This window comes from Hemicordylus capensis, chromosome 1, assembly GCF_027244095.1.
Source record: "Hemicordylus capensis ecotype Gifberg chromosome 1, rHemCap1.1.pri, whole genome shotgun sequence".
Lineage (NCBI taxonomy): Eukaryota > Metazoa > Chordata > Lepidosauria > Squamata > Cordylidae > Hemicordylus > Hemicordylus capensis.
In genome coordinates this window covers 109,784,408-109,810,124 of record NC_069657.1, presented here as the reverse complement: position 1 = coordinate 109,810,124, position 25,717 = coordinate 109,784,408, and the positions used below count along the sequence as shown (strand labels likewise).

The 25,717-nt window shown below is 40.1% G+C and overlaps 1 protein-coding gene across 20 annotated transcripts in view; it reads left to right on the top strand.

Moving 5' to 3' along the window:
* The window catches only part of DCDC1 (doublecortin domain containing 1), a 474,105-nt gene that overhangs the window by 95,647 nt on the left and 352,741 nt on the right, over positions 1-25,717 (top strand). For all 20 annotated transcript variants that reach the window (XR_008312997.1, XR_008312998.1, XM_053283046.1 and 17 more), the window contains 2 exons: positions 8,274-8,479; positions 10,002-10,095. Coding sequence is in view for 18 of the 20 variants with exons in the window: in XM_053283046.1 (XP_053139021.1) it covers positions 8,274-8,479; positions 10,002-10,095 (300 nt within the window). In the remaining 2 variants the exon portion in view is untranslated. The remainder of the gene's footprint in view (positions 1-8,273; positions 8,480-10,001; positions 10,096-25,717) is intronic.

Genomic DNA, 25,717 nt, shown 5'->3' with positions numbered 1-25,717 from the left:
CCACTGAAAGCCTATACATAGATTTACCACTACAATGAAAGCTAGGTCTTCCTTGAGCCTGCTTATTCTTTTATCCATCCCTGTAACCTATGAATACTTTGTTCTTTCCTTCTTTGATGGCTGGACCAGATCTTGCCCTATCTCTAATTTTATTTATTCACTCATATTTGTAAAAAAGTAAAGTGTGCCGTCGAGTTAGTGTTGACTCCTGGCGAGCACAGAGCCCTGTGGTTGTCTTTGGTAGAATACAGGAGGGCTTTACCGTTGCCTCCTCCCACACAGTATGAGATGCCTTCCACCATCTTCCTATTTCGCTGCTGCCCGATATAGGTACTGTTGGGGATTCGAACTGGCAACCTCATGCTTGCTAGGCAAGTCATTTCCTGCTGCACCATTAGGTGGCTTGTATACTGCCCCAAACATCTGTCTCTGGGCGGTTTACAGAAACATAAACAAATTACAACAGAAATTCAAACCTTAAAATAATTTCAAACCACCAGTCTAATTAAAAAGGTTGGGTGAATACATGTGTCTTATAAAAGTTGTCAGAGGTGGGAGGCTCTTATTTCAGCAGAGAGTGTGTTCCAGAGTCTTAGGGTGGCAACAGATAAGGCCCATCTCTGTGGCACCACTAGATGAGTTGGTGGCAGATTAACCTCTCCAGATTATCCTAATGTGTGATGGGGCTCATAGTGAAGATGTTCTATTAATTTAATAAATGATAGGTGCAGAGATTGCAGATGACAGCTATAAATACAATCCAGACTCACTGGCATCATTCACGTTCTATAAAAGAAAGCCTACAGAAAATGTTATTGACTCTATTACTTGACTAAAAACCACCATAAGTCCCTAAAGCACTTTTGTTCCATCGGGCACTTTTTAGATTTTGGGGGAAACTAAATTCCCAAGCTGAATTTCAAACATTTATGCTGTACAGGGAGACAACAAATAGTGCTGTGCAAATCAGCCCCTATCTGATCTGAAGACTGCCTTGGTGTTTCAGAGACATTTTCATATTGGTAGACCTTAAAGGCCAAGTTGATGATAGATCATCCTGCAGAGAATCTATCTATGTGATTGCTAAGAGGCAACACCAACTTCACAGCACTTAATCAATTTGGGGTGGCTGGGCCAATTTGATTTGGCCTGATTCAAAGGGGCTGCTTCAAGTCAGGGCCAAAGAATCTGCTCCCTGAAGCCTTTCCCCAACCCCTGTACATACAGGGTGAGCCGCTATTAGCTTTATTTTCATTTCTGGCAAAAAGGCAGAAATGGTTATGTCATCTTTGCTTTAAAACATGCTTCTGGTAGATGTATTTTATTTTCTGTTTTAACTCCACAGTCCTGGGAATGGTGCAGGATTTCTTGGGAACTGTAGTCTTTTTAGAGGCTACTCCAATGGCTGCATCTTCCGAAAAAGCTATGGTTCCCAAGAAAGCTTGTCCCATTTCCAAGATTGCAGGGTTAAAAAAGCAAAATAAACAAATCTATTTCAGGAGTGTCTTTTTTAAAAGACAAGCTACTGCAGCTATTGCTCCCTCACCAGCTGAGGGGAGGTGGATGGTGACTTGACTAGGAAGAGAGCCTTTTGGTAATATCATTCTGTTTATGGAATAGTCTCCTCACCTGGCACCTTCACTATGCTTTTTTAGATGCCAAGTGAAGAGTTTTTTTGTTCGCTCAGACTTATTAAATGCTTTTGTATTTTTGATTGTGTTTTGTTGGTAGTTTTTGCTTTCGTCTGTTTTAATCTGTTTTTAATTATATGTTTTATTTTACTGTTTAATTGTCTTGTGAGCTACCCAGAGAACAATTTGTTATGGGGCAGCCATATAAATAATTAGAAAATCTGGCACTTGTTTAGAAGAGGAGGAATGATAAGAGAAAATTTAGCTTTCCACAGGGAGCTTGTTGGTAGGGTTGTACATTCATTTTCAGCTCAAATGCTCATAGCACCTACTTAGGCGGGGGGAAGCTGTGTGGCAGCATAATATGTGGAGCAGAATATTGCTATATATGTGACATGAGTCAAAGCTCCGACATGTACAGGAGTCTTTTGTTCTGTAAATGGAAATGCTTATTAATGTGTGAACAGGACTTTTTCATTTCTGGCACATATTGAAGTCAGTATTAAAACCTAAAATCAGTTATAAAGCAGACACTTTCCCTTGTTTAGAGTTGTAACTGGCACTTTAAAAGTAGATGCCTAACCCCTGAAACCACTGATAGGTTTTAGTTTTGCCACTGTTTTTAGTTTATAAAGAATATGCTATGATCTCAGAAAGTTCTTTAAATACTTACTGATGTAGAGAGTTCATGGAGAAGTTCAGCTGAGGGGCTAGGACACGATGATTGGCATTAAAAAGGGATGTTTGTAATTTTAATCAAATTCAAAATTACAGTGTACTTCAGATAATATGTCAAAGTTGTTTTACTGAATTTAAAATTTAATGACAACTGCTTTCATTACTAGTTAAAACATGGCCATTGTGCCTGTGGCAAGACATGATGACACTTCAGAGTATGCAAAAGCAAATAAGTCAAGCATTTAAAGAAAAGGGATTGGCTAAATTTAACTTAACATAGGAATGTGACCTGGCTTTAATCAAAGGGGAAAATTGTATTTCTGATAGTTGACATAATTATATTCAACTGTTGGGTTATTTTTAGGGTATGCAGTTTGTTATAAAACCAGAAAGAAAATGATTGTGTTTTCTCCTAAGGATTATTAAATACTGAGTATTGCTAGAGGCCATAGTTTTGGAAAAAACATAGTATGTAGTTTTAGAAAAATATTGATTGATTGATTAAGTGCCATCAAGTCAGTCAGTGTCAACTCTTAGCGACCACATAGATAGATTCTTTCCAGGACAATCTGTCTTCAACTTGGCCTTTAAGGTCTCTCAGTGGTGCATTCATTGCTGCTGTAATCGAGTCCATCAACCTTGCTGCTGGTCGTCCTCTTCTTCTCTTTCCTTCCACTTTCCCCAGGTTATGGAATGTGAGGGAGCTGGGTTTTCGCATAATGTCTGAAGTATGATAGTTTTAACCTGGTCATTTGTGCCTCAAGTGAAAATTCTGGATTGATTTGTTCTATGGTCCATTTGTTTCTTTTCCTGGCTGTCCATGGTATCCTCAAAAGTTTTCTCCAGCACCAAAGTTCAAAAGCGTCAATACTTTTTCTATCTTGCTATTTCAAAGTCCAGCTTTCTCATCCATAGTGTGTCACAGGGGAAACTATTGTCTGAACGATTCTAATCTTTGTAGGTGTAGACATGTCATGGCATCTAAATATCCTTTCCAAAGCTTTCATAGCAACCCTACCAAGTGCTAGTCTGCGGCGTATTTCTTGACTGCTGGATCCTTTACTTTTTAAGGATCCAGGACAATCCTAAAAGGCAAAAGCTATCCACCGCTTCAATGTCTTCATTATCAATTCTGAGGCTGGTTGCTGTACTCGTTGTCATTAGTTTAGTCTTTTTTTACATTTAGTTGCAGTCCCATTTTTTCACTGTGCTCCTTGTCTTTCATTACTAGAGCTTGCAGATCATCTGCATTCTCTGCTATCAGAGTGATGTCATCAGTGTAGTACAGGTTATTGATGTTTCTTCCTCCAACTTTTAAGCCACACTCATCTTCTTCTAATCCAGCTTCTCTCAGTATATGTTCAGCATATAAATTGAATAAATAAGGAGAATGTATAGAGCCTTGACTTACTCCTTTGCCAATCTGGACCAGTCCATTTTACCATGTTCTATCTGTGCTGAGACGCTCTTCTGGAAGGCAGTTCCAGAGCTGAGGGGCCACAACTGAAAATGACCTGACTGTAGTTGGAATGTGCACGGAACTGGTTTGGCGCTCCTATTCTGGAAATAGGAAATAGTCTGGAAATCGGTTTGAAATGCCGGCACTTGAGCTGGTTTGGAGGCCGAGGGGTGTGTGTGTTACTTTAAGGGACAGGGAGGGTGACTCCTGCCACTTCCCCCTCCCTCGCTGCTGGTGCTCTCCCAAAAAGAATGGGTGCGGGGCTACAGTGTTCCTCCTTGCAGCCCCATTCAGCAAATGGCCAAAGCATGTTCACATGGCACGCTCATGCACACGTCAGCCATTTGCATGGTAACGCTGAACAAGGCTGCAAGGAGGAATGCTGCAGCCCCGCGCCTACGCTTTCTGGACCACCTGAAGCTTCCGAATCATCTTCAAGGGCAGCTCCACGTAGAGTGAGTTGCAGTAGTCCAATCTGAATGTCACCAAAGTATGAGTGACTGAGGTCAGGTACAACTTCTACAAGTAGGTTCACAGCTGGCACACCAGCTGTAGCTGGTAAAAAGCTGAAGCTGAATACTCCACACAGCCTTCTATCTTTGTGAAGAGGTGACTGTACCCACCATTCACTGCTGTGCTTCTCCCAGCACATGTGGGATTTGTTTAAGGGGAACAGAGTCTTCTCTAGCCCAAACACCATCTTGGAACATGTGCATGGAGCACTGGGAGTTTTAATCCTTTCCAGTGTTTCCCCCACAGAGTTATCTGGAGAAAGGACTACCCTTCGCAGTGCACTTAAACCTTCCATAGCAGAGCACAACTCAGTTTCTCATAAAAGGCAAAGTGCAGCATTGTGTGGAGATCATTGTGGTGGGAAATGGCTCTCATGTGGAAGGTTTTTTGCCCCTGCTTGAAAAATAGTGAGGATCATTGGACTAGATAGAGCTCTTGATTCATCCATTGACTGAACTGTAAACACCTAATAGCACAGTGGGGAGGTAACTTGCATAGGGAGCAAGAGGTTTCCAGTAATTAATATCAGCTATTCATTTTGTTGTCTATTCAGTGAAAGTTAATATAATGAACTGTTGCTGGTTCCAGTCTCCACTGGTATGTTTCCTAGACTATGGGAAACACCTATATCGGGCAGCAGTGATATAGGAAGATGCTGAAAGGCATCATCTCATACTGCATCTCGTAACCCCTCCTGTATTCTACCAAAGACAACCACAGGGTTCTGTGGTCGCCAGGAGTCGACACAGACTCAACGGCACAACTAATTGATTGATTGTTAACAGAGTGGTATCCAAGTCTTTCTGTACAGCGGTTTTATACTCGAAGTGCTTAGCAAAAAAATTATACTGGGCTTTTGAGGGTTCCACAACACCCTTCTCAATCTATATAACTGAGAGTGTAAAGTAACTAATTGTACTATATATCTTACTCTACCTCCACCTACAGGTATTTCATTAAAGTATTGATGTAGTTGAATTTTCCAGTTAAATGCATAATAATTTTTCATCTCTGTGTGGGAAGATTTAACATCTAGTGCATTGTAGCACTAAATGTAATGCTTGAAGTGGGAATATTAAATCTCACTTTATGGAAAGTTACACTACCTTTTTGATAACTACAGTTCTTCTTAACTTTCCTGCACATTTTCAGTGCCCTCTAAAAACCAAACCAAAACAAAAATCCCCGGTAGATCTCAACATAAATGACTTTGGAGCCTCCCCACCCCCACTTGAGGGCTTGCGGGGGCATCAGAGGCAAGTTAAAGCTCCTCCTCTACTTGTTTTCAACCGGAACAGCCAGCTGTGTATGCAGCAAGGGCACTCGAGGGGAGACTAAGGTGGGGGAAGGTGGCGGCAGCAAGAGCTCCTTCCCTGAGCCCACCTGCCACCTGATTCGTGCGCACAGGTATGAAATGGGCCAAAACCAGCCCAACCTCTCATTTGGGTGGTAGGTGGGCTCAGGCAAGGAGCTCTTGCTGCCGCCTCTGCCTCCCCAACCTCAGTTTCTCCTCTCGAGTGCCTGCACCCCACTGGCTGCCTCTGTCTCTGTTACCATTTCTGCTGTGCAGCAGTGGCTGGAAAGAAAGAAAAGCTATGTGGTGGGGTAGCGGTGGGGCTCTGGGAAGGCCCCCCAGAACATTTGGAGGCCCTTCCTGAGACAGGAGGCCACGGACCAAATCCCCAAGTTCCATGGCTAAGTTTGCCTCCATTTACATATTTTTGTAAGGACTTGTCTTTTGCTTGAATTATAAGCAAAAAACCAGCAACAAAAACAAAGCGCTGAAGATATGAAACAAACTTGTTTGTTTTGATGGTCTACCTTTTGAAAATGTTATGACTTCATCAGTTTTACAAAATGATTGTAGAAAATCATTCAAAGGGGATACAGGTTTTACACAGCATTATAAAATGTTGAAAAGGTTAAGAGGTCCATCTCCAGCTACCACCGGTGCATCTAGTGGCGACTCAGAGGCGGGCCTTCTCTGTAGCCGCTCCTGGACTGTGGAATGCACTCCCTGCAGAAATCCACAATTTGAATTCTTTAATGGCTTTCAGGAGAGCCCTTAAAACCTATCTGTTTGACATGGCCTTCCAGGGTTTTTAAATAGTTGTAATTGGTTTTAATGTTGTAACCTGGTTTTCAGGGTTTTAAAATTGTTCTGATTGTTTAATTGCTGTTTTATTATGTTTTAATTGCTAATTGTTGTTTTATGCTGTTTTATAATTTCTGTTTTAATTGTTAACTGATTTTAATGGTTTTGTTTTAATTGTAAACCGCCCTGAGCCATTTTGGAACGGCAGTAAAAAAATTGAATGAATGAAAGAATAAATAAATAAATGGGTTCAGAGTTTGGTTCATATGAACAGGACAGTTGTGTATACAACTGGTATTCCTTTTAGTGTTCCCAAAATATTTTGATACAAACTTGGTCAAGGGAATATCTTCAACAATAATAAAATACAAAGAAGTGAGAAAGATTAAATGGTCACAATCACAATATACTTATACTCAAATAATTGCTTTGCTCTAGAATATACATTGTAATTGTTTACAGAGCTCATTAAAAGAGAGAAGCCTAACACTGTCTCCAAAGATCATCCACATTTGTGTAAAAATAAGCAATACTTTAAAAGATACTTATTAAATTCTTTACAGCCTCACTAAATGAAACTGCAAAAATCTCTGGCAAACTTTGCATACAAAAGTATCAGCAAGGATTTTATTAATGTGATTTAATGGGAGGCAAGTGTCCTAGGAAGCTCTTTCGCGATATACAAGGAATGTGGTAAGTTGACTGTTTTTCAACCTGCCAGAGGTTGTTACAGTTTCATCAAGCTGGTTTATTCTTGTAAAGATTTTATCAAAATGAATTGGGAACATCAATAAGGATTAAAAAGAACCAAAAAACTTAGGGGCACTTATGCTCATTACCACATTTTGGCTCTTCCCCCAACTTTGTGGTGCTATAATCAGGGATGTACATTCAAAAGATAGTTTGCATGGGCATGTTAAATTGAGAGTTAGACCCTTGTTGGAGTGTTCAGATTATCATTTCCATCAACTCTGTTTTTCCTCAGTGGCAAAGAAGTGGGGGTGGGAGGACATGATAGATGGAGAAGATATAATGTGAGAACTGGCCCGAAGTCTGCTCACAAAATAAATGGATTCCTAAAGACCTTATCCTATCTCTCAGGCTCTAGTGCTTTGTTTATCCCATATGTTGGAACAGTACTAACCATTGGCACTGAGAAGTCTTAATAGAATAGAGCCACATCCTGTGTTTTTTAGGGCAGGGACTACAGCAGCACCTTTCACTGAATACTACACCTAAAACAAACAAAAGCATCAGCTGAAACTTAATACGTTTATCCTATTTCTCATATTTATATTCCACCTTGGTTCCTTAGGTAGGTTGTACTATAATAACCTGTTAAGAATTAACTAACTATCCATCATTTCAAATTGTAGCTTCTGTGCTGAAATGTTATGTAGGAGGTCATTCTTTCGGACTTATTAAGGAGAAGAATTCAGAAGCCAACTGTTAATTGTATTGTTGGTGGGGTAGATCATGAGAAGGGTGCATCAACCGAAGTACAAATTAAGAACCAGAGTCAAGAACCTTTGCTTTTAATAAGCAAAGGTGATGAAAAGCATTTATTTCTGTACAAGAAAAATAAAATGTTCCTCTCTGATCAGTTACAGAGGCATGCTAAGGTGAATTTTAATTATGACTAAATTGTGGTATTACTCTTTCATACCCTGAACATCTGTTCCCTTCAGGAATGATGATTTATGCGGGCTATCAGTAGAGACAGCTTGCTACAGCTTATGTCACGGTTTGTGGGAAGATGGGTCGTATATCCAAAAATACCAGCTTTTATATGGATACCAGCCAGTGTGTTATTAAGGTAATAAGGGAAAGGGAGCACTATGTGTTCGCTTTTAATTCTGAAGCCAAATATTGACTTTACCTTTTTTTCCCTTTCCAGACCATCTGTTGTTAATGAAGAATGCAACTTGGACACTGAATGGTCTAGTCCTTCCTAGAGGTGTCAAGAGAAGAAAAACCAAGCCTGTGTCTTTCAGATGCATGAAGAACCTTGTGGAGAAACCCACAGTCAGACTTTTGGTATTTAAGAACTGTACAGGACAGGATGGTTCTGAGATAACTGCACCTCCAGACCAAATTGAGAAGGTAAATTTAGATGTGGTATAGCCCAGATAAGCTTATTATTTATTTGGTCTACTAAATTATATGATCAGAGATTCAGCTGTAGGGTTGTTGTTTTTTAAACCACAAAAACATTACTGGACAGACACTTTTGCACTGCAGTGTTTTGTCTTTGGTTTAATTAAACCATTATCTTCAGTCTATCAGCTCTGAAATAGTAGTACCATGCAGGTTGGTGAGTGGCAGGCACAGTATTCACTCTGATCTCATGGTTGGCCTAAGCTTCAGGGACTATTTCTTGTGGTCAGTCCCAGATGTGATGGCCAAGGCTTCTACTTTGACGTCTCTATAAGGATTTTATATGTGTCTCCCCCCCTGCCCCTCAAATTTGTGTTTAAATTGCAAAAAGGCAAAAAAAAAAAAAAAAAAGGATAATAGGAAGATAAACAAAAATTAGAGAGGAATGAAGGTGACATAATATAGGACAAGAACAGCAGAAAAGGCAGATGAGATGGAGGGTTAAAGAGTATTGTGTTTGGAACAGGTAAAGAATAAGTGGTTTGCAGGTCTGCTATCTGGGAGGGGTTACAAGCAAGTTGGAACCTTGAGCCTTGTGTGTTTCTACAAAAAGGCAACTTTTTTTGTCTTTTCCCTAACAAGTACCATCCAAGGCAAATGCTAGAGGTAGCTATAGCATGAACAGTTAACCCCCATGATATTCCTATTTTTGAGATCCTACAGTTATCTCTTTAAGTTTCCTTCCCTCTCTCAGCCTGAGCTTTTAGTAGTCACTTTGACTGACATCCAACCCTTTTTCTTGAAGTGACAAAAAAGATTAATCAGAAAGTAAACTATATTTTTAGAACTGAGATAAAAGGTAGTCACTTTTTGCAAAAATGCTTGGCAGCACCCTCTCTTCTGGTAGTTTTGTCCCCACAATTGTATGAAAGTGTTCAGTGCCAAGTGTTCCTTCATTCAGAATGAAGTCAATGGGATCCAGAGAACATTGTCCTCAGTTCAGTTGCCTTTGTTTGAACTCAGTGATTACATTACAGTCAGATCTTGCTCCATAATGTCACCATATAGATTATGTGATAACTGAATGGCTGGGTTTGTTTGAAAAAGTTGAAATCAAGGGAAAAAACCTATTTATTTATATTTACTACATGTAAATTCTGTCTAACTGCCTTAACTTTCAAGGCAGTTTCCAGTTTAAAAATATTAGATCAATAACAAACATTACATAAGATAAGACAGTTTTGTTCCAGGTCAGTGTTGTTCCCTTCAGGAGCCAATTATGTGAATTCCCCTGTTTCTATTCTATTTAATGCTGAAGAAGCAACAGAAACAGGAAACATTGGCTGAGAACAGCCATGAGTATAGACAGAATTATCAGAGAACATTGTAACCCCTCCAAAAAACTGACCAAGATGGCTAACCATTCAGTGGTGACCAAGTATATTTGTGTACACTTAAGTTTTATTTGCTTTTTTAAAATTGTTTTTAAAGTTTGCATCTTTAGTGAGGTTTTTGTTTGTTTGTGAAGTTTTTAGATATTTGCACCATGAGACTGAACCTTCCTTCACCAGCCAAGCATACGTACAATATTCATGGAGAAAAAATGGAAGATCTCATAAATGGTAAGTGAAAATTAGACATTTTACTTTCTAAAAACAATTAATACTATGAATTGTCTAGTTTTAACATGCAAATGGGTTTTGGGGTGGGTGGGGGGATCTTAAGGTACTACATTCATGCCTTTGTAAAAGGAGGCAATTAGAATTAATTCCTCAAATGTTCAACAACAGACATTTTTAGTGAATACATTAAAATAAAATGTCAAATATAAATTTAGTTTCAAACATTATTATTCCACTATCACTAATGATAGTGATATCATTAATAGTATCATTAATGATTTTGTAAGTGCAAAATCTTATTCTCTCCTATCCAGTATCCACCATTACCATCACTGGGCATTCCAAATCTGTCCATCGATCTGTTCTTCCTCCTCCTCCCCTTCCCTTGTGTACTGCTGACTGCAGTGATTACCACCTGGGACCCACTGCCAGAGCAAAAGATGGGAACAGGGCTAGGAGCTACAATTTACAATATACCAACAGTGAAAGGAGGGAGGAGGAAGAATGGATAGATAGAATGGATGGGGGGAGGCTGCAATGCAGCACGAGCAGCATGGGTGCTATGCAAGATGCGAAGTTGTTGGCAACCTTCTCTTTTCATGTAGAACCTTTGCAGAGCCTTGCAAGGGTCAGATGCACAGTGCCCCTGCAGAGTCTTGCAAGGGTCAGATCGCTTTGCATCTGACCCTTGCAAGACTCTGCAGGGGCACTGTGCAAGGAGGAAGGGCTGCCAGCAGCACCCTCCTTTGTATAGTGCTTGTGCAAAGGCTTTGTAAGAATTGGATGGGAAGCTCCCAACTAAACCCTTTCAAGACTCTTCAAAAGTACAGCGTGAGGAGGTAATGTTGCCAGCAGCCTCCCTGCTCATGCAGCACTCTTGCGAAGAGTGCTGCATGAGCCGCTGCTCTGACATTTGCAAAGCTTTGAAGGCAAAGTTAGTTGCCTACTGGCTGCCACCCCAGCGTCTTCTGTTCCTTAGTGCATCCTGCCCTTTCCCTGTTCAAAAAGCAGAGAGGAAGGTGTTCACTTCCTGGTGCTCCAACTTCCCTGCCCTCTGCTTCTTCAAACGGCAGAGGACAGAATGTGGCAGGAAGGGAAGAGGTGTGACAACAGAGAACAGTGGTGGCTGGTCCACTGCAAGAAAAAGGTTTTGGGATAGCGACAGGTCCAGGTGATGTGATGCAGCCAGAGGCAGGGCTTCTGTCACTTAAGGCAACAGCCTCACCTTGTCTCTTTAGCAAGGCACCCTGGCAGATCAGTGGTTGTGTGAACTTAGAATTTGTTTTAGCTCTTTTCTCATTGTTTAATAATATTTGAGCATGAGGTTTTGTGGCAAGAGCCCACTTCATGTAATGCAAAGAAAGAACTGGTTGAAGCACAATAGAAAGGTTAGTTTAAAACCATCTAAAGTCATTAAAGCAGGGCTGCACATCTTCAGCCCTCCAGCTATTGTTGGATTGCAACTCCCATCATCCCCAGCCACAATGGCAATAGCCATGGATGATGGGAGCTGCAGCCCAACAACAGCTGGAGGGCCAAATTGTGTAGCCCTGTCTTAAAGGGACAGTAATTAATAAAAGGCATTAAGTGAAATGTTTGTAGTGTGAAAGAAAACTATTATCCCTATTAAGTTGTTGGTTAATAGTGTAAAAAAAATTATGAACTCCTGCTCAGCTATTTCCTGTTTCATGTGTCCATATCTTTTTAAGAGTGGTTACTCTCAGGTCTGTGATGCTGTGCCCCATAGATTGAAATGAACACTATGGGTTTCTTGGTGTTATTGCTCTTGATGTAGATTTGTGACTATATAGTCATTGTCTTAAGGACAGTCCTGTTTGTCTTGTGCAAATGACTGAGAGACATTTGTTGCATGGTATATAGTATATGACATTGGTGAATGCATAGGTGTTTGTTAGATGGTGCCATTGATCCCATATGCAGTGTGCTACTTTCATTCATTAAAGAGCATAGCTGCATCTAGGTTTATTCCATTATCTTGTTTGTCTTTGTAAATTAGAGGAGAAGAGTTTGTGGCTAGTAAGAAGGAGTTTCCGGTTGGAGGGACAATGATGTTCCTCCTAAGTCTTCTTTGAGACATGGATCTCTTTCAATAACAGGATGTAATTCTTTTATGATGTGTTCTAAGACCCCTGAATGAGAGCACTAGGTTATTACTAGTGGAATTCTCTTTTGTTTTACGTGTGCACTGAAATAATAGTTTCCGATCTTGACCTGGCCTTTGAAATTTGGTTCACAACACAGCTAGGATTGTATTTTAAATTGCTGAAAAATCTATTCTAGTGGATCTGATTATATATGTTTGCATAGTATGGCTTAACTATACAGAATATATGAGTGTGGTCTGGGTAGAAAGCTGCTTGCATGTAAATAAGTAAAATGATCAGTAGGTTTCCTGCATAATATATTGTGGCCTAAGTGTTTTTTTGTGGGCCAGAGCCCACCTGTCATTACTATAACTTATTCCACCTAAGAGGCAAAAGCAGAATATATAGTTGACTAATATTTGAAAGTTGTACTTACTGAAGCACTTGAAGCACTTGATCATGTTTTGCTCTCATTTAGTAGAGGTTAATTGTGGTTGATTTCTTGTTATAACACATGTAGAGGAACTTCTGTAACACAACTAGAACCACTGATTAGGTTAGAAGCATTAGTACTGCACATTCTTGTTCAACTGCTTTGGGAACCTTTGTTGAAAAGTGGTATATAAATATTTATTGTAAACTATTCAAGAGCTTTTGGTGATGATCCAGCCAAAGCTAATTATTTTAAAATCCCATAGATTTCAGTGGCAGTGTTGAGATGTGCTTATATATCTTCTTTTGAAATGAATAGTATTTGAAAGTACTTAACAGGACTGCTCCCACTATTTTATTCCAAAAGGCTATCACAAGTTGTCAATTTTGATTGTTAGCTTTGCTTTTAATTTATTAAAATCATGTATATCTTGTCCTTTTGACATATTATGAGACACTCAAACAATATAAACTAATACAGCAGTTATAACAGCAACACTATAATAATAATAATAATAATAATAATAATAATAATAATAATAATGGCCCCCAGTGAGGCACTACCTTGGCCCCCAGTGAGGCACTACCTTGGCGTGGTTGTGGGGCTTGCGTGCTCTGAGGAAGGTGAGAGCTATGCCAGAGGTCCAACCATACTGGACAGGTCTCACCAGAGGAGCCAGACAAAGAGTGCCTCTCCCATCAACAATATGGTGAGACGTAACTTTCATAAATCTATACTGGATCGGTCGTCGCCCGGGTCAACAAGGACTGCGCCAGGTGCTGGAGTCCCTGGACATCTGGTGGCAAGTGGGCAACAGGACTCAGGATCTTCAGTTGAGCAACCAGGGCTGAAGACAGCAAAGTTACTGGAAGAAACGTCGCTTAACCGAAAAAAATATATGAAAAATGCCAACAAGGAAATAATGATCTGCTTTTACAAGTCTAGTCCAACTAGAAGGGGTCATTTAAAAAGAATGTACCAAATTTGGAAAGAGAAGCATCCAGATACAGAAATCACAGAACAAAGGCTAGCAGACCAGAGAAGATTCATAATAAGAAATAAAGTATTCACAGGAGTAGAGCTGGAAGAACTGCAAAGAGCAACACAGGCTCAAGATATGGAAGAAGAATTACCACCAACTGAAGCAGTTGCTCAGGCGCAGGTGGAAGAGGTGTTGGAAATAGAGGATGCCACTGTTGCTGAACTGTTTCAAAATCAAAACCAGGCAACCTCCCCTTTGCCTTCACCTCAAAAACCCAAATGCCATTTAACAGAAAAGCAACAAGAACTAAAGCAAAAAATAACTGAGCACATGAACCAAACAACCACCAGGGTTTGACTTCCAGCTCTAAAAACAGTTGCCAAAAAACAACTTGCTCAGGCATTAAAAGATGTCAATGCTGCACTTGCAGAAATAACAACCAAGAATTTGCAAGAAACAAACCAACTAATGTACAGTGCAGCAACAATAACAACACAAGAGCTGGGATATAAGATCAGTGGACCTGTAAAAAAAGAAAGTAGTACATCACCTAAATGGAAGATTAGATTAGAAAATAAAATCTCAAGGCTCAGTTCAGATGCTAGTAAATTGAAAGATATGAAAGACAAGCAGCTGAAGAATGAAAACACCAAACAGTATCTGATCCAAAAATACCACCTCGATTCAAGGAAAATTAGAGAAGTCCTGGAAATAATAAAGCAGCAAATAACAGCATTGTCAAAGAAGATTAGCAGATATGAAGCCAGAATTACACAACACAGGCAGAATCTCCAATTCCAGTCGAATCAGAGACGTTTCTACCAAAGCATAGAAGGAGAAACTGAAAGAAACCTAGAAACACCAAATAAAGAAGAAACAGTGCAATTCTGGGGGAAATTATGGGACAATCCAATAGATTATAATAAAAAAGCAGGCTGGATGAAAGAGGTCAAAAAATGTAACCAACAAATGCAAGATCTAATAATAACACCAGAATTAATAAGTGAAAGAGCAAAGAAAATTAAAAATTGGACTGCGCCAGGCGACGATGAACTGCATGGCTTTTGGCTTAAACACCTAACAAGCCTTCATAAACAACTATCAAAACAGTTCAATCACATTATGAAAGGCGGTGATATTGAACAATGGCTAACAACCGGGAAAACTCATCTCATCATGAAAGACCCAGCAAAAGGTGCAGGTCCAAGTAATTATAGACCGATCACCTGCCTGCCAACCATGTTCAAATTATTAACTGGAATAATAGCAGATGAAGTGATGCAACACTTATTAACTAACAAACAGCTTCCAGTTGAACAGAAAGGAAATTGCCCGAACACCAGAGGCACAAAAGACCAGCTGCTGATTGACGAAATGATTTTAGAAAATTGCAAGAGAAGAAAAACCAATCTAAGTGTTGCATGGATTGACTACAAGAAAGCCTTCGAATCATTGCCTCACACATGGATACTAAAATGTTTAGAAACAACTGGTGTCAGCAAAAACATTCAGATATTTATAAAAAAAGCAATGAGCATGTGGAGTACACAGTTAACAATTAATGGCGAGACACTTGGACAGGTTAGCATTAGAAGAGGTATTTTCCAAGGGGACTCACTATCCCCTCTGTTATTTGTAATCGCCATGACCCCACTTTCAGAAATACTAAACAAAACAGGCCTCGGATACCAAACATCTAAAACATCAAGTAAAATCAACCATCTGCTGTACATAGACGATCTGAAGTTGTATGGAAAGTCCCAGTCAGAAATCGAATCACTGCTAAACACTGTCCGTATATTCAGTAGCGATATAGCGATGGAGTTTGGACTAGACAAGTGTGCTGCATTAATAATGAAAAGAGGAAAAATAACAAAAACAGAAGGAATAGAACTGCCCAATGGAAGCAAGATCAAGAACCTGGAAGAGAAAGAACATTACAAATACTTGGGTATCCTCCAGGCTGATAACATCGCACACACTGAAGTTAAAAGAAAAATTGGAAGTGAATACATCAGGAGAGTTAGAAAAATCCTCAAGTCCAAACTCAATGGCGGGAACACCATACAAGCCATAAACACCTGGGCTATACCTGTTATCAGATACACTGCAGGAATAATAGACTGGACCCAGGCAGAGCTAGAGACGCTAGATTGTAAGACCAGGAAAATCATGACCATCAATCATGCTCTGCACCCCCGCAGTGATGTAGATAGGCTATACCTCCCTCGCAGCTCAGGGGGAAGAGGACTGCTGCAAGTCCATCAAACAGTAGAGGAGGAGAAAAGAGGCCTTGAAGAATATATAAGGGACAGTGAAGAAGATGCACGTCAAATGGTCAAGAACGAGAAACTATTCAACACCAATGAAACAAAGCAGGCCTACAAGAAAGAACAAGTCAAGAACCAAGCAGAAAAATGGAAAAATAAGCCACTGCATGGTCAATATTTGCAAAATATAAGTGGAAAATCAGACATCACCAAGACCAGGCAATGGCTTAAGAATGGCAACTTGAAGAAAGAAACAGAGGGTTTAATACTGGCTGCACAAGAACAGGCACTAAGAACAAATGCAATAAGAGCAAAAGTCAAAAAATCCACAACGAATAGCAAGTGCCACCTTTGTAAAGAAGCAGATGAAACAGTGGACCACCTAATCAGCTGTTGTAAAAAGATCGGACAGACTGACTACAAACAAAGGCATGACAAGGTAGCAGGGATGATACACTGGAACATCTGCAAAAAATACAAGCTACCTGTAGCCAAGAATTGGTGGGACCATCAAATTGAAAAAGTGGTAGAAAATGAAGATGTAAAAATATTATGGGACTTCCGACTACAAACAGACAAACATCTGCCACACAATACACCAGATATCACTGTAGTCGAGAAGAAAGAAAAACAAGTTAAAATAATCGACATAGCAATACCAGGGGATAGCAGAATAGAAGAAGAAGAAATAGAAAAAAATCACCAAATACAAAGATCTACAAATTGAAATTGAAAGGCTGTGGCAGAAAAAGACCAAAATAATCGCAGTGGTAATTGGCGCCCTGGGTGCAGTTCCAAAAGACCTTGAAGAGCACCTCAACACCATAGGGGCCACAGAAATCACCATCAGCCAATTACAAAAAGCAGCTTTACTGGGAACAGCCTATATTCTGTGATGATATCTATAACAATTGACAATAAAATTCTGGCATCCCAGGTCCTTGGGAAGGACTCGATGTCTGGATAAAACAAACCAGTCAATAACACCTGTCTGACTGTGTAAACAAGAAATTCAGTTTCTATACCGCCCTTCCAAAAATGGCTCAGGGTGGTTTACATAGAGAAATAATAAATAAATAAGATGGATCCCTGTCCCCAAAGGGCTCACAATCTAAAAGAAACATAAGATAGACACCAACAACAGTCACTGGAAGTACTGTGCTGGGGGTCGATAGAGCCAGTTACTCTCCCCCTTCTAAATAAAGAGAATCACCATGGTAAAAGGTGCCTCGTTGCCAAGTTAGCAGGGGTATTAAAAAGATCTTAAGTCTGACATGGAACAGCATAAGTGAGGGAACCTACAGACCTCCCAGGGCACCAGAACAGAAAGCTCCTTTTCACGTTCCTACCACCTGTTTCTCAGATACAAGTAGGATAAAAAATAGGAATGGGCAGGTTTTACTTTTGTGACCCTGGTCCTAGTCCTAGTCCTCAATCCCAGGGACAAAACTTGAGGGGAAAAGAAAGAAGCAAAGACTTACTGCAGGACTAAGTTCCAAGTTGGAACAGAAATGAATGGGAGGTTCAGCTGGGCTTTTATGAGGAAGGAGAAGATGAGTTAAGAGAACAGCCTCAACTGTGGAGAAGGGCAGGACCACCTGGTCTTTCTTTCTCCCTACAGCATATAAGGCAGAGGAATGAGCAGTTCAGGAGGCTAGCAGAGAGAAGAAGGAAAGAATAAAGGGAGAAATTATCCTTTACATCTCAAGAGGAAGCATCCTGGCCACTCAGACGAGGTAAGAAACTTTCAATCCTGAGACCAGAGAGTTTCCGGCACTGTTCCTTGTGGAGCTGGCAGAGGACTGGATCATTCCAGCATCAGGAGAGACAGAGAATGAGAACACTAAAGGACCAGTGTATTAGCAGCATGTGAAGAAACCCACACTGCTAAGAGAAAAGACTGTTCTCAGGAGGTGATTCAAGGGAGAAGTAACCTCACACAGGACCATTTGTTTCAATAAAAGTAGTTTGTTGTCACCATATTCAAGTGTTTGTCTCTTTTATTGCCCTTTGCTTCCTGGCAGGGACAGATGGGAGTGGGGGGAGGTTCCAGGGTGCTCTGGCACCCCCTGTAAATTTGGATCAAGAGTTGAGCCCCACACTCATCAGCAGAGTGGGCACACCATCGCTGCCTGGCCACTGACAGGAGTCGAGAAGAAGAGAGAAAGAGAGATTCAATGTGAAGCTGCGCACAGCTCTAGCTGAGTGAAGTCACTGACTCATCGCTAGCCATTTGCTGCAAATTGTGAGTCGGGGCCTGGGAGAGAAGGAGTGCAGGGCTGCTTGTGGGAAGCAATTCCAGCCCCTGGCCTTCTTCAATCTCCTTGGCCGATGCGACAGCAACCATGCAGCACACATGCACACTGTACACACACTTCCCACTGGCCTATGACTGTGCTTTCCCTGGCTTCTCGACTCGCTTCTCCCTCACAGTTACAGAAAAGGGTGGCAACACAGCAACAGAAAAGATGTACAGTTAGCACCTCCTTCTCAGAGTCAGAGAATGATGGCATGACACATTGTTCATCCCCCTCATTCAGGGTTGGTGGCTGGCTGGGGCGGAATGAAAAGGTAGTGTGTATCATTCTCTCTCTCTGAAAGCAAGGAATTTCATTATAAAATATAGGGCTTTTATTTAGTTTTTAAATAATTCTTGTCAAACCCAAACACTAAGAAAGATTAAAAAACAATTGTCAGGGCATTTGTCCACTATCTAATAGCATTTTGCCAATATTTTAACAAAATAGCAGTTATTGGGATAGTGATATATTAAAAGAAGGTGAAGCTTTTCAGGGTATGCATTACTAAATACATTTTAGGTTGGTTCTAAAATATTGTTTGCTGTGATATTCATTTTCAAAGGCAGACACTGTAATATTGCACTGAATGGGAAGTGCATGGTGCTATCATTTTGTTCTGGAGCATATTCATTCTGCATGCTCTAAAAGCACTGGGTATCCAGGAGTTTTTAAAGCCCATTGTTGCTCAGAAGGCTTAATACTTATCAAAAGATGTATGTCTCATGTGGAAGAGATAAACTTATTTTATCACATGTGGAAGGGATATGTTGCTGGAGACTGAGTTATATCATTTCCAGGTACAGGAGGGCTTTGATATCCATGGATTTGCTTATCCATGGTCATAAGAACATAAGAACAACCCTGCTGGATCAGGCCCATGGCCTATCTAGTTCAACATCCTGTTTCACACAGTTGCCCACCTGATGCCTCTGGGGAGCCCGCAGGCAAGAGGTATGTGCATGCCCTGTTGTTGCTCCCTTGCAACTGGTATTGGGAGGCATTGTGCCTCTGAGGTTGGGGGTGACCCACAGCCACCAAACTAGTAGCCATTGATAGACCTGTCCTCCATGAATTTGTCTAAGCCCCTTTTAAAGCCATCCAAAAGCTGGTGGCCATCACCACATCCCATGGCAAAGAATTCAATAGGCGAATAATGGGCTGTGTGAAAAAGTACTTCCTCTTGTCATTTCTAAATTTCCCAACATTCAGTTTCATGGGATGACCCCTTGTTCTTGTTCTGTGTGTGTGAGAGAGAAATTTTTCTCTCTGTCCACGCTCTCTACTCCATGTATAATTTTATACGTGTCTCCCCTAAGTCGCCTCTTTTCCAAAGTAAAAAGCCCAAGATTCTGAAGCCTAGCCTCATAAGGAAGGTGTCCCAGGCCCCTGATCATCTTGGTTGCCCTCTTCTGCACATTTTTTAGTTCTACAATATCCTTCTTAAGATACAGTGATCAAAACTATGCAGAACTCCAGATGTGGCCACTCTATAGATTTGTAAAAGGGCATTATAATATTAGCATTTTTATTTTCAGTCCCCTTCCTAATGACTCCTAGCATGGAATTTTTTCACAGCTGCCATGCACTGAGTCAACACTTTCAATGAGTTGTCCACCACGACCCCAAGATCTCTCTCCTAGTCATTCTTCGACATCTCAGATCCCACTGGTGTATATGTAAAGTTGAGGTTTTTTGCCCCAATGTACATCACTTTACACTCGCTTACACTGAACTGCATTTGTCATTTTGTCGCCCACTCTCCCCCACTCCAGTTTAGAGAGATCTTTTTGCAGCTCCTCACAATCTGTTTTGGATTTCACTACCCTAAATAGTCTAGTGTCACCCACAAAGTTGGACACTTCACTGCTTCCCCCAAATTCTAGATCATTTATGAACAAGTTAAAGAGCACTGGTCCCAATACCGATCCCTGGGGGACCTCACTTCCTACTTTCCTCCATTGTGAAAACTGTCAATTTATTTCCTACCTTCTGTTTCCTGTCCTTCAACCATTTACCGATCCACACATGAACCTGTCCCCTTATCCCATGACTGCTAAGTTTACTCAAGAACCGTTGGTGGGGAACTTTGTCAAAAGCTTTTTGGAAGTCCAAGTATACTATGTCAACTGGATCGCCTTTATCCACATGCCTGTTGACATTCTCAAAGAGCTCCAAAAGTTTAGTGAGGCAAGACTTGCCCTAGTAGTAGCCATTTTGGTTCTCCTTCAGCAATGCCTTTTCTTCTATATGTTTAACAATTTTGTCCTTAAGTATGCTTCCCATCAATTTACCCAGCATAGAAGTTAAGCTGACCGTTGAATTCTTGGCATTTTCTTAATACAAGCCATGATCAAACTCTCTTGTCAACTTCATTACAAAGTTCGAGTTTGTTGGCACATCATTTCTGCAGCATTTTCCTTGACAATTTTCCTTTTCAATATCCATTTTCCTTAACAATATCCAAGGGAGCTGCAGAGTCCAAATATTGACTTGACTCCTGTGAAAAATGGTGGCAAGTCTTGAAGCAGCTATTCAATCACTATGAACTCAAGACACTTATCACAATATTTTCCAAAAAGCTGTAGAAATTGCTGAGAAATGCAACACTGATTCATATTGCCACATATCCCACAAAGGCAAATTCATTGCATCATTGCTCCAGCACAAGATCCAGAAACTTCTTATAAATTGAACACATTTTTGCCATTCCTGGACTACCTATTGACGGAGCTTTCTTCTCAATTCTCAAAAAATTGCATGAAGGATATTGCAAGCCTCTTTTCTCTGCTTCCAGTGAACCTATTTGACAAAGAGTTCTGCATGGAGGAGATCCTCCAAGCAGTGGAGAAGTATGACGCTGATTTTTCAGGTAGCATATTGAAACTCAAAGGTGAAATTCTACTATGGAGAGAATTTTGGAACAAAGTTTATCGGCAGAATGCTCCTTTGACTGCAGTCGAAGCTTTTGTTGGATCGTCAAATGGTTTCTACCCAAATTTGAATTGACTGTTTCATATTCTTTGTGTACTTCCTGTAACAGTATGTACTGTCGAAAGATCATTCTCTTCCCTAAAAATGAATACATCTGTCTTAAGGTCAGCAATGTTGGAGGAGCGCCTTAATAGCCTAAGTTTGCTTTATATCCACCGAGACGTCATTGTAGAACTGGAAGCAATATTAAATGTGTTTGTCATAAAGCACAAGAGAAAGTTGCACTTAAAATCATTGTACTTATGCTTCTAAAATTTAAAATAATCTTTTTTCTACAGTCTTCTTTTTTAATGAAAAAATTGCATTTAAAAATATTTTTCTCATACACACACATATATATACACACACACATATATGAATGTGTGTGTGTGTGTGTGTGTGTGTGTGTGTGTATATATATATATATATATATATATATATATATACACACTTAATTTTCATATATTGTTATATGTGGGGGGAAATATATCTTTTATTGGAAAATAATTCCTGGAGCACCCCCTGTATTTTCCTGCTGGATCCGCCTCACTCCCTGGCCACTACCCAGCCCTTTGATGTAGAATTGCCCCCTGGAGGGGACAAAGGTCTTACAACTTACCATGATTCCATGCATCACTCTTTGCATAATCACTTAACATGTTGCAATAGGTAGTTACCAGCTATAAATGTCATAGTTTATGGGAATGGAGTATACCTAAGGTTAGTATAGCTCCCTTTTCTCTGCTTTGAGGCTTGCACCATGATAGGATTTCTTTTTTAAGTGATAGTGCTGAATTGACTTTATATTGTCTGAGTTACTTAAGTGTAGTAATAAATTAGTGGGATAAATAGCCAAGAGTGAAAGACAGTTGGATAATAAAGCTGAAGACATTAATGTACATATACATATAAAGATATTCAAATATATTAATTTTGTACTTTGAACTATTTAGACTTTGTTACAGAATAAACATATAAGATGATAGAAGTAGAAAAGAGGCCTAAGATCTATTGGAAAACGACCAAATGTCCCCTGCAAATGGACCCTATTCAGAATCAGTAAGCGTATGATGAGTGAAGTGGTTTTGAATATCGCCTTTGGATTCCATGCTGTTACAAGGCCAGCCCCGGACATGGCGACTCTTATTTCCACACACAGTACCTCTTCACTCTCAATTTAACCTAAAAATCTGATGAACCCATTACTCCATACTTGATTTCATGGAACAAGGAGTAGATATAGTTACAAATGATCAATCACAAGCCGTGAACCAAAGCAGCAAGGCATTAACAATTCACACCATTTTGGTCCACTTGCTCAAGCAGAAGATGTGCCAGCATATTTAATGCACAGTGACTTTGCTCAGTTTTAGAAAAGACATGACTCATGTTACATTTTAGAAATGAAGGGATTTCATAGGATTTCATGCCCGCTAACCGCTTAAGTGTCAGAGTTCATGAACATCTAAACAATTAACATAACCAGGTTCTCTGTAAAGGCCATGAGGGATGCACATATAAATTATTTTTTTATTTAGGTAAAAAAAAAATGACCCTAAAAATGTTTCTTCCCAATAAAACCATGTTCTGTTAGATTGAGTTGTACAAATCAGCATCTTATTCAGCAGTGTAACACACTAGACCCCACAGGCATATGCCGTCAATTTAATGGGATCAGTGAAGAAGCAAGGCAGCTGTGAAAGATTGCTTTAAGTACAGCAATCGTGTGCTTGTCATTCTGTTCAATAGTGGAAAAATCCAAATTCGGGTAGGCATCAGTATTTAAGAGAGTGACTGCTAAAGCATCTCTCATAAGTACCTTGGGGACAATAAGATTTGACATATAACACGTAAACAAAAGTACACAACAGCTGTTAGATTAGTTTTGTTTGAGTAAAATACGTCGGGATCATTTAAACATAGCATGTGTTCTCTCCATCACTCTGACTGAGTCTATAGACCATACTTTTGAATATTGTACACCAATTGCTATGAGACCCAGAGTTGCATCACCATAACTAAAACTGTATAAGTAGAATGCAGTCAAGTAATTGTGCAACTTGGTTGCAAACTCCCACCATTCACACAAATAACAAAATCTGCAGACTCATTTATATTTATTTGATAAAGACTGTGGGGACCTTTTAATTTTTATATCATTATGGAATATTTTTCTAGGCATTTGTTTGAAAGAACAGAAATATCTACTGTTTCCTCTGAAAATATCCATAGGAATTGTGATAACACAGGTTATATCACGAGAGCTAAAAAGATGAACCACTAGATATGTGGCAACCATTCTGAACTTCTAACGGATTCAGTTTAGCTATTTATTTATCATATTTATATACCGACTGATATGTGTGTCTCTAGGTGGGGTCCACAATTTAAAACACAACAAATATAAAGCAGAGTAAAAACAATTAAAACAATTTCACAGAATAAAAACAGTTAAAACAATTTCATAAGATGAAAACAATTAAACAGTTTAGAATTAAAATTTCACAGCAAGCTGTATATAGTACAGGTCCCACAGGAGAGATGAATGGGTACAGTAAGTGTGCTTTCCAATTAACAGAAAAGTGATAAAAACAAAGCTGATACACTAGAACTTTAAAAATAGTTATATAGAAAATAAGATACATGGAAAATAATAACTTCTTGAATAAGGCTGAATATTTTCGATTGATTTCACAGAACACCCTGCCTCACAGGGTCTGAAATAACTTTGTATTCCACTTTTGATCAACAATGGGAAGCAGACCAGTGCGGTAGTTCCTTTTTATCACATTGCATTGTTTTCTACCAATTCCTTCTCAGCACAGAAGACTTAATTTTGTTTATTCATTTATTCCCAGGTCTGTAACACGTCCCATCTTTAAAACTGAAAGTGAGTTAAAATCTATCCCTTTATGAAAGAGGTGAATCAGCAATTATTGTCCTCATTCTGTTTTTGTTTGAAGGAATGGTAAAGATTGTGGTGGCTTTTATGCCCTTTGACTAAGCAGAAGGTATGAGTCAGCACAAGCTGCCATGCATTGTAGATCAACATCCCCTCCCACAGACAACTGTTTTATTTTACTTCTTATGTGAAGAGAAAGGGTTATTCTGGGTTCGCCTCCTAAAAAGGAAGTTTTTCTCAAAACAACTGAGCAATGAGTGTACCTCTCTTCCTGTTTATAAAGTGTTTGTATACAGATTTTTGTTGTAAACTATTTTATGCACACAGTGGCTGATCTCCTGACTAAGGCTGTGTGTACATGCTTCCAGCAACACTGTGTGTGCAGTGCTCGTGCTTGAGAAGCACAGGTGCTCTTATGCAAGAGTGCAGCTATTTTCTGCACTCTCCCGATGCTCTGGGAGTGTTCTGTTACACATCCTGTCAGGGATGCATTTCTGCTGCAAAAGAATACTTCTGGGGCATGTGTAGAGTGCAGAAAGTGCTGTGTTACACATTCTGTCAGGGATGTGTTTCTGGTGCAAAAGAGCACTTCTGGGGCATGTGCCACAAGGTGCCCTCTTGCCATGCAGGAGTTTAGAAAATAGTTGTGCAAGGGTGCCTGAGTAATTAGGAAAACTGGAGATCCCACATTTATTTGACCGTGAGATGTTGCCAACCATGTAGAATATAAATTTCTGGGGAAAGTAGGGGAGAGAGCATCTGAGCCTTTCTCTCTCATCTTGGGTAAGATCCTTGTGCTGTGATGTCTGAGAGACACCAAAACCAGCTGTGTACACATGAAAAAGGTAGAGGCATGCGGGTCAGATTTAAGTTGCTCAAAGTAGATGCAGGCTGTGCTACAAATTTTGTCAAATTTACTTAAAAGTATACAACTGGTTTGAATCTGATATTTGGGTTAAATGATGCGTGAATTTTATTGTTTAATAGTGTATTAGGTAAATTCTACTGGTGCTTTTGGGAATTTCTCACACTACCATATTAGAATATAACACAAAACCAGAAGTATGAAAAATCAGCACCTTGAAAAATCAGCAACTTGGTGCACATTTCCATCAGTATTGTGGTAAGATGGTGCAGGCTGTCTCTCCCATGTTGGGGAGACAGGCTTAGGTGGGCAGGAGATTAACATGGACCACTCAGTGCCTTGTAATTTTCCAGTACTGTATGCGTTCAAAGCGTTATATGACAAGTAGAATAGCAGTTTAAAGTGCCTATGTGCAAATAATGGAAGAAGCCTTCAACTACTGGATGATTGAAGGGGGAAGTTCTGCAAAACAGTTTTGCAGAAAAGGGCATAGCTTGGTGAGGGAGATGACGTCTCTGGCATCTCATTTAAAAGAATATCTGTTTTAAGAACTGGGAAAGACCCCTGCCTGCAACCTTGAGGTCTATGGTAGCCACCATTGAGTGGGAGGATATCCGAGGGTCCCCTGCCACCTTCCCCACCCACCCCTGCACTGGGTGCTTGGCCCCCAACACATGCCAGCCACTCTCGAACATAACTGAGTTGATGCAACTGAGACAGAGCTGCCCTGATCCCAGTAAGAACAGTGGCCCCCTTATGGTATGCCTGTCCTCACTGTCATTGGAGCAGCCCTGC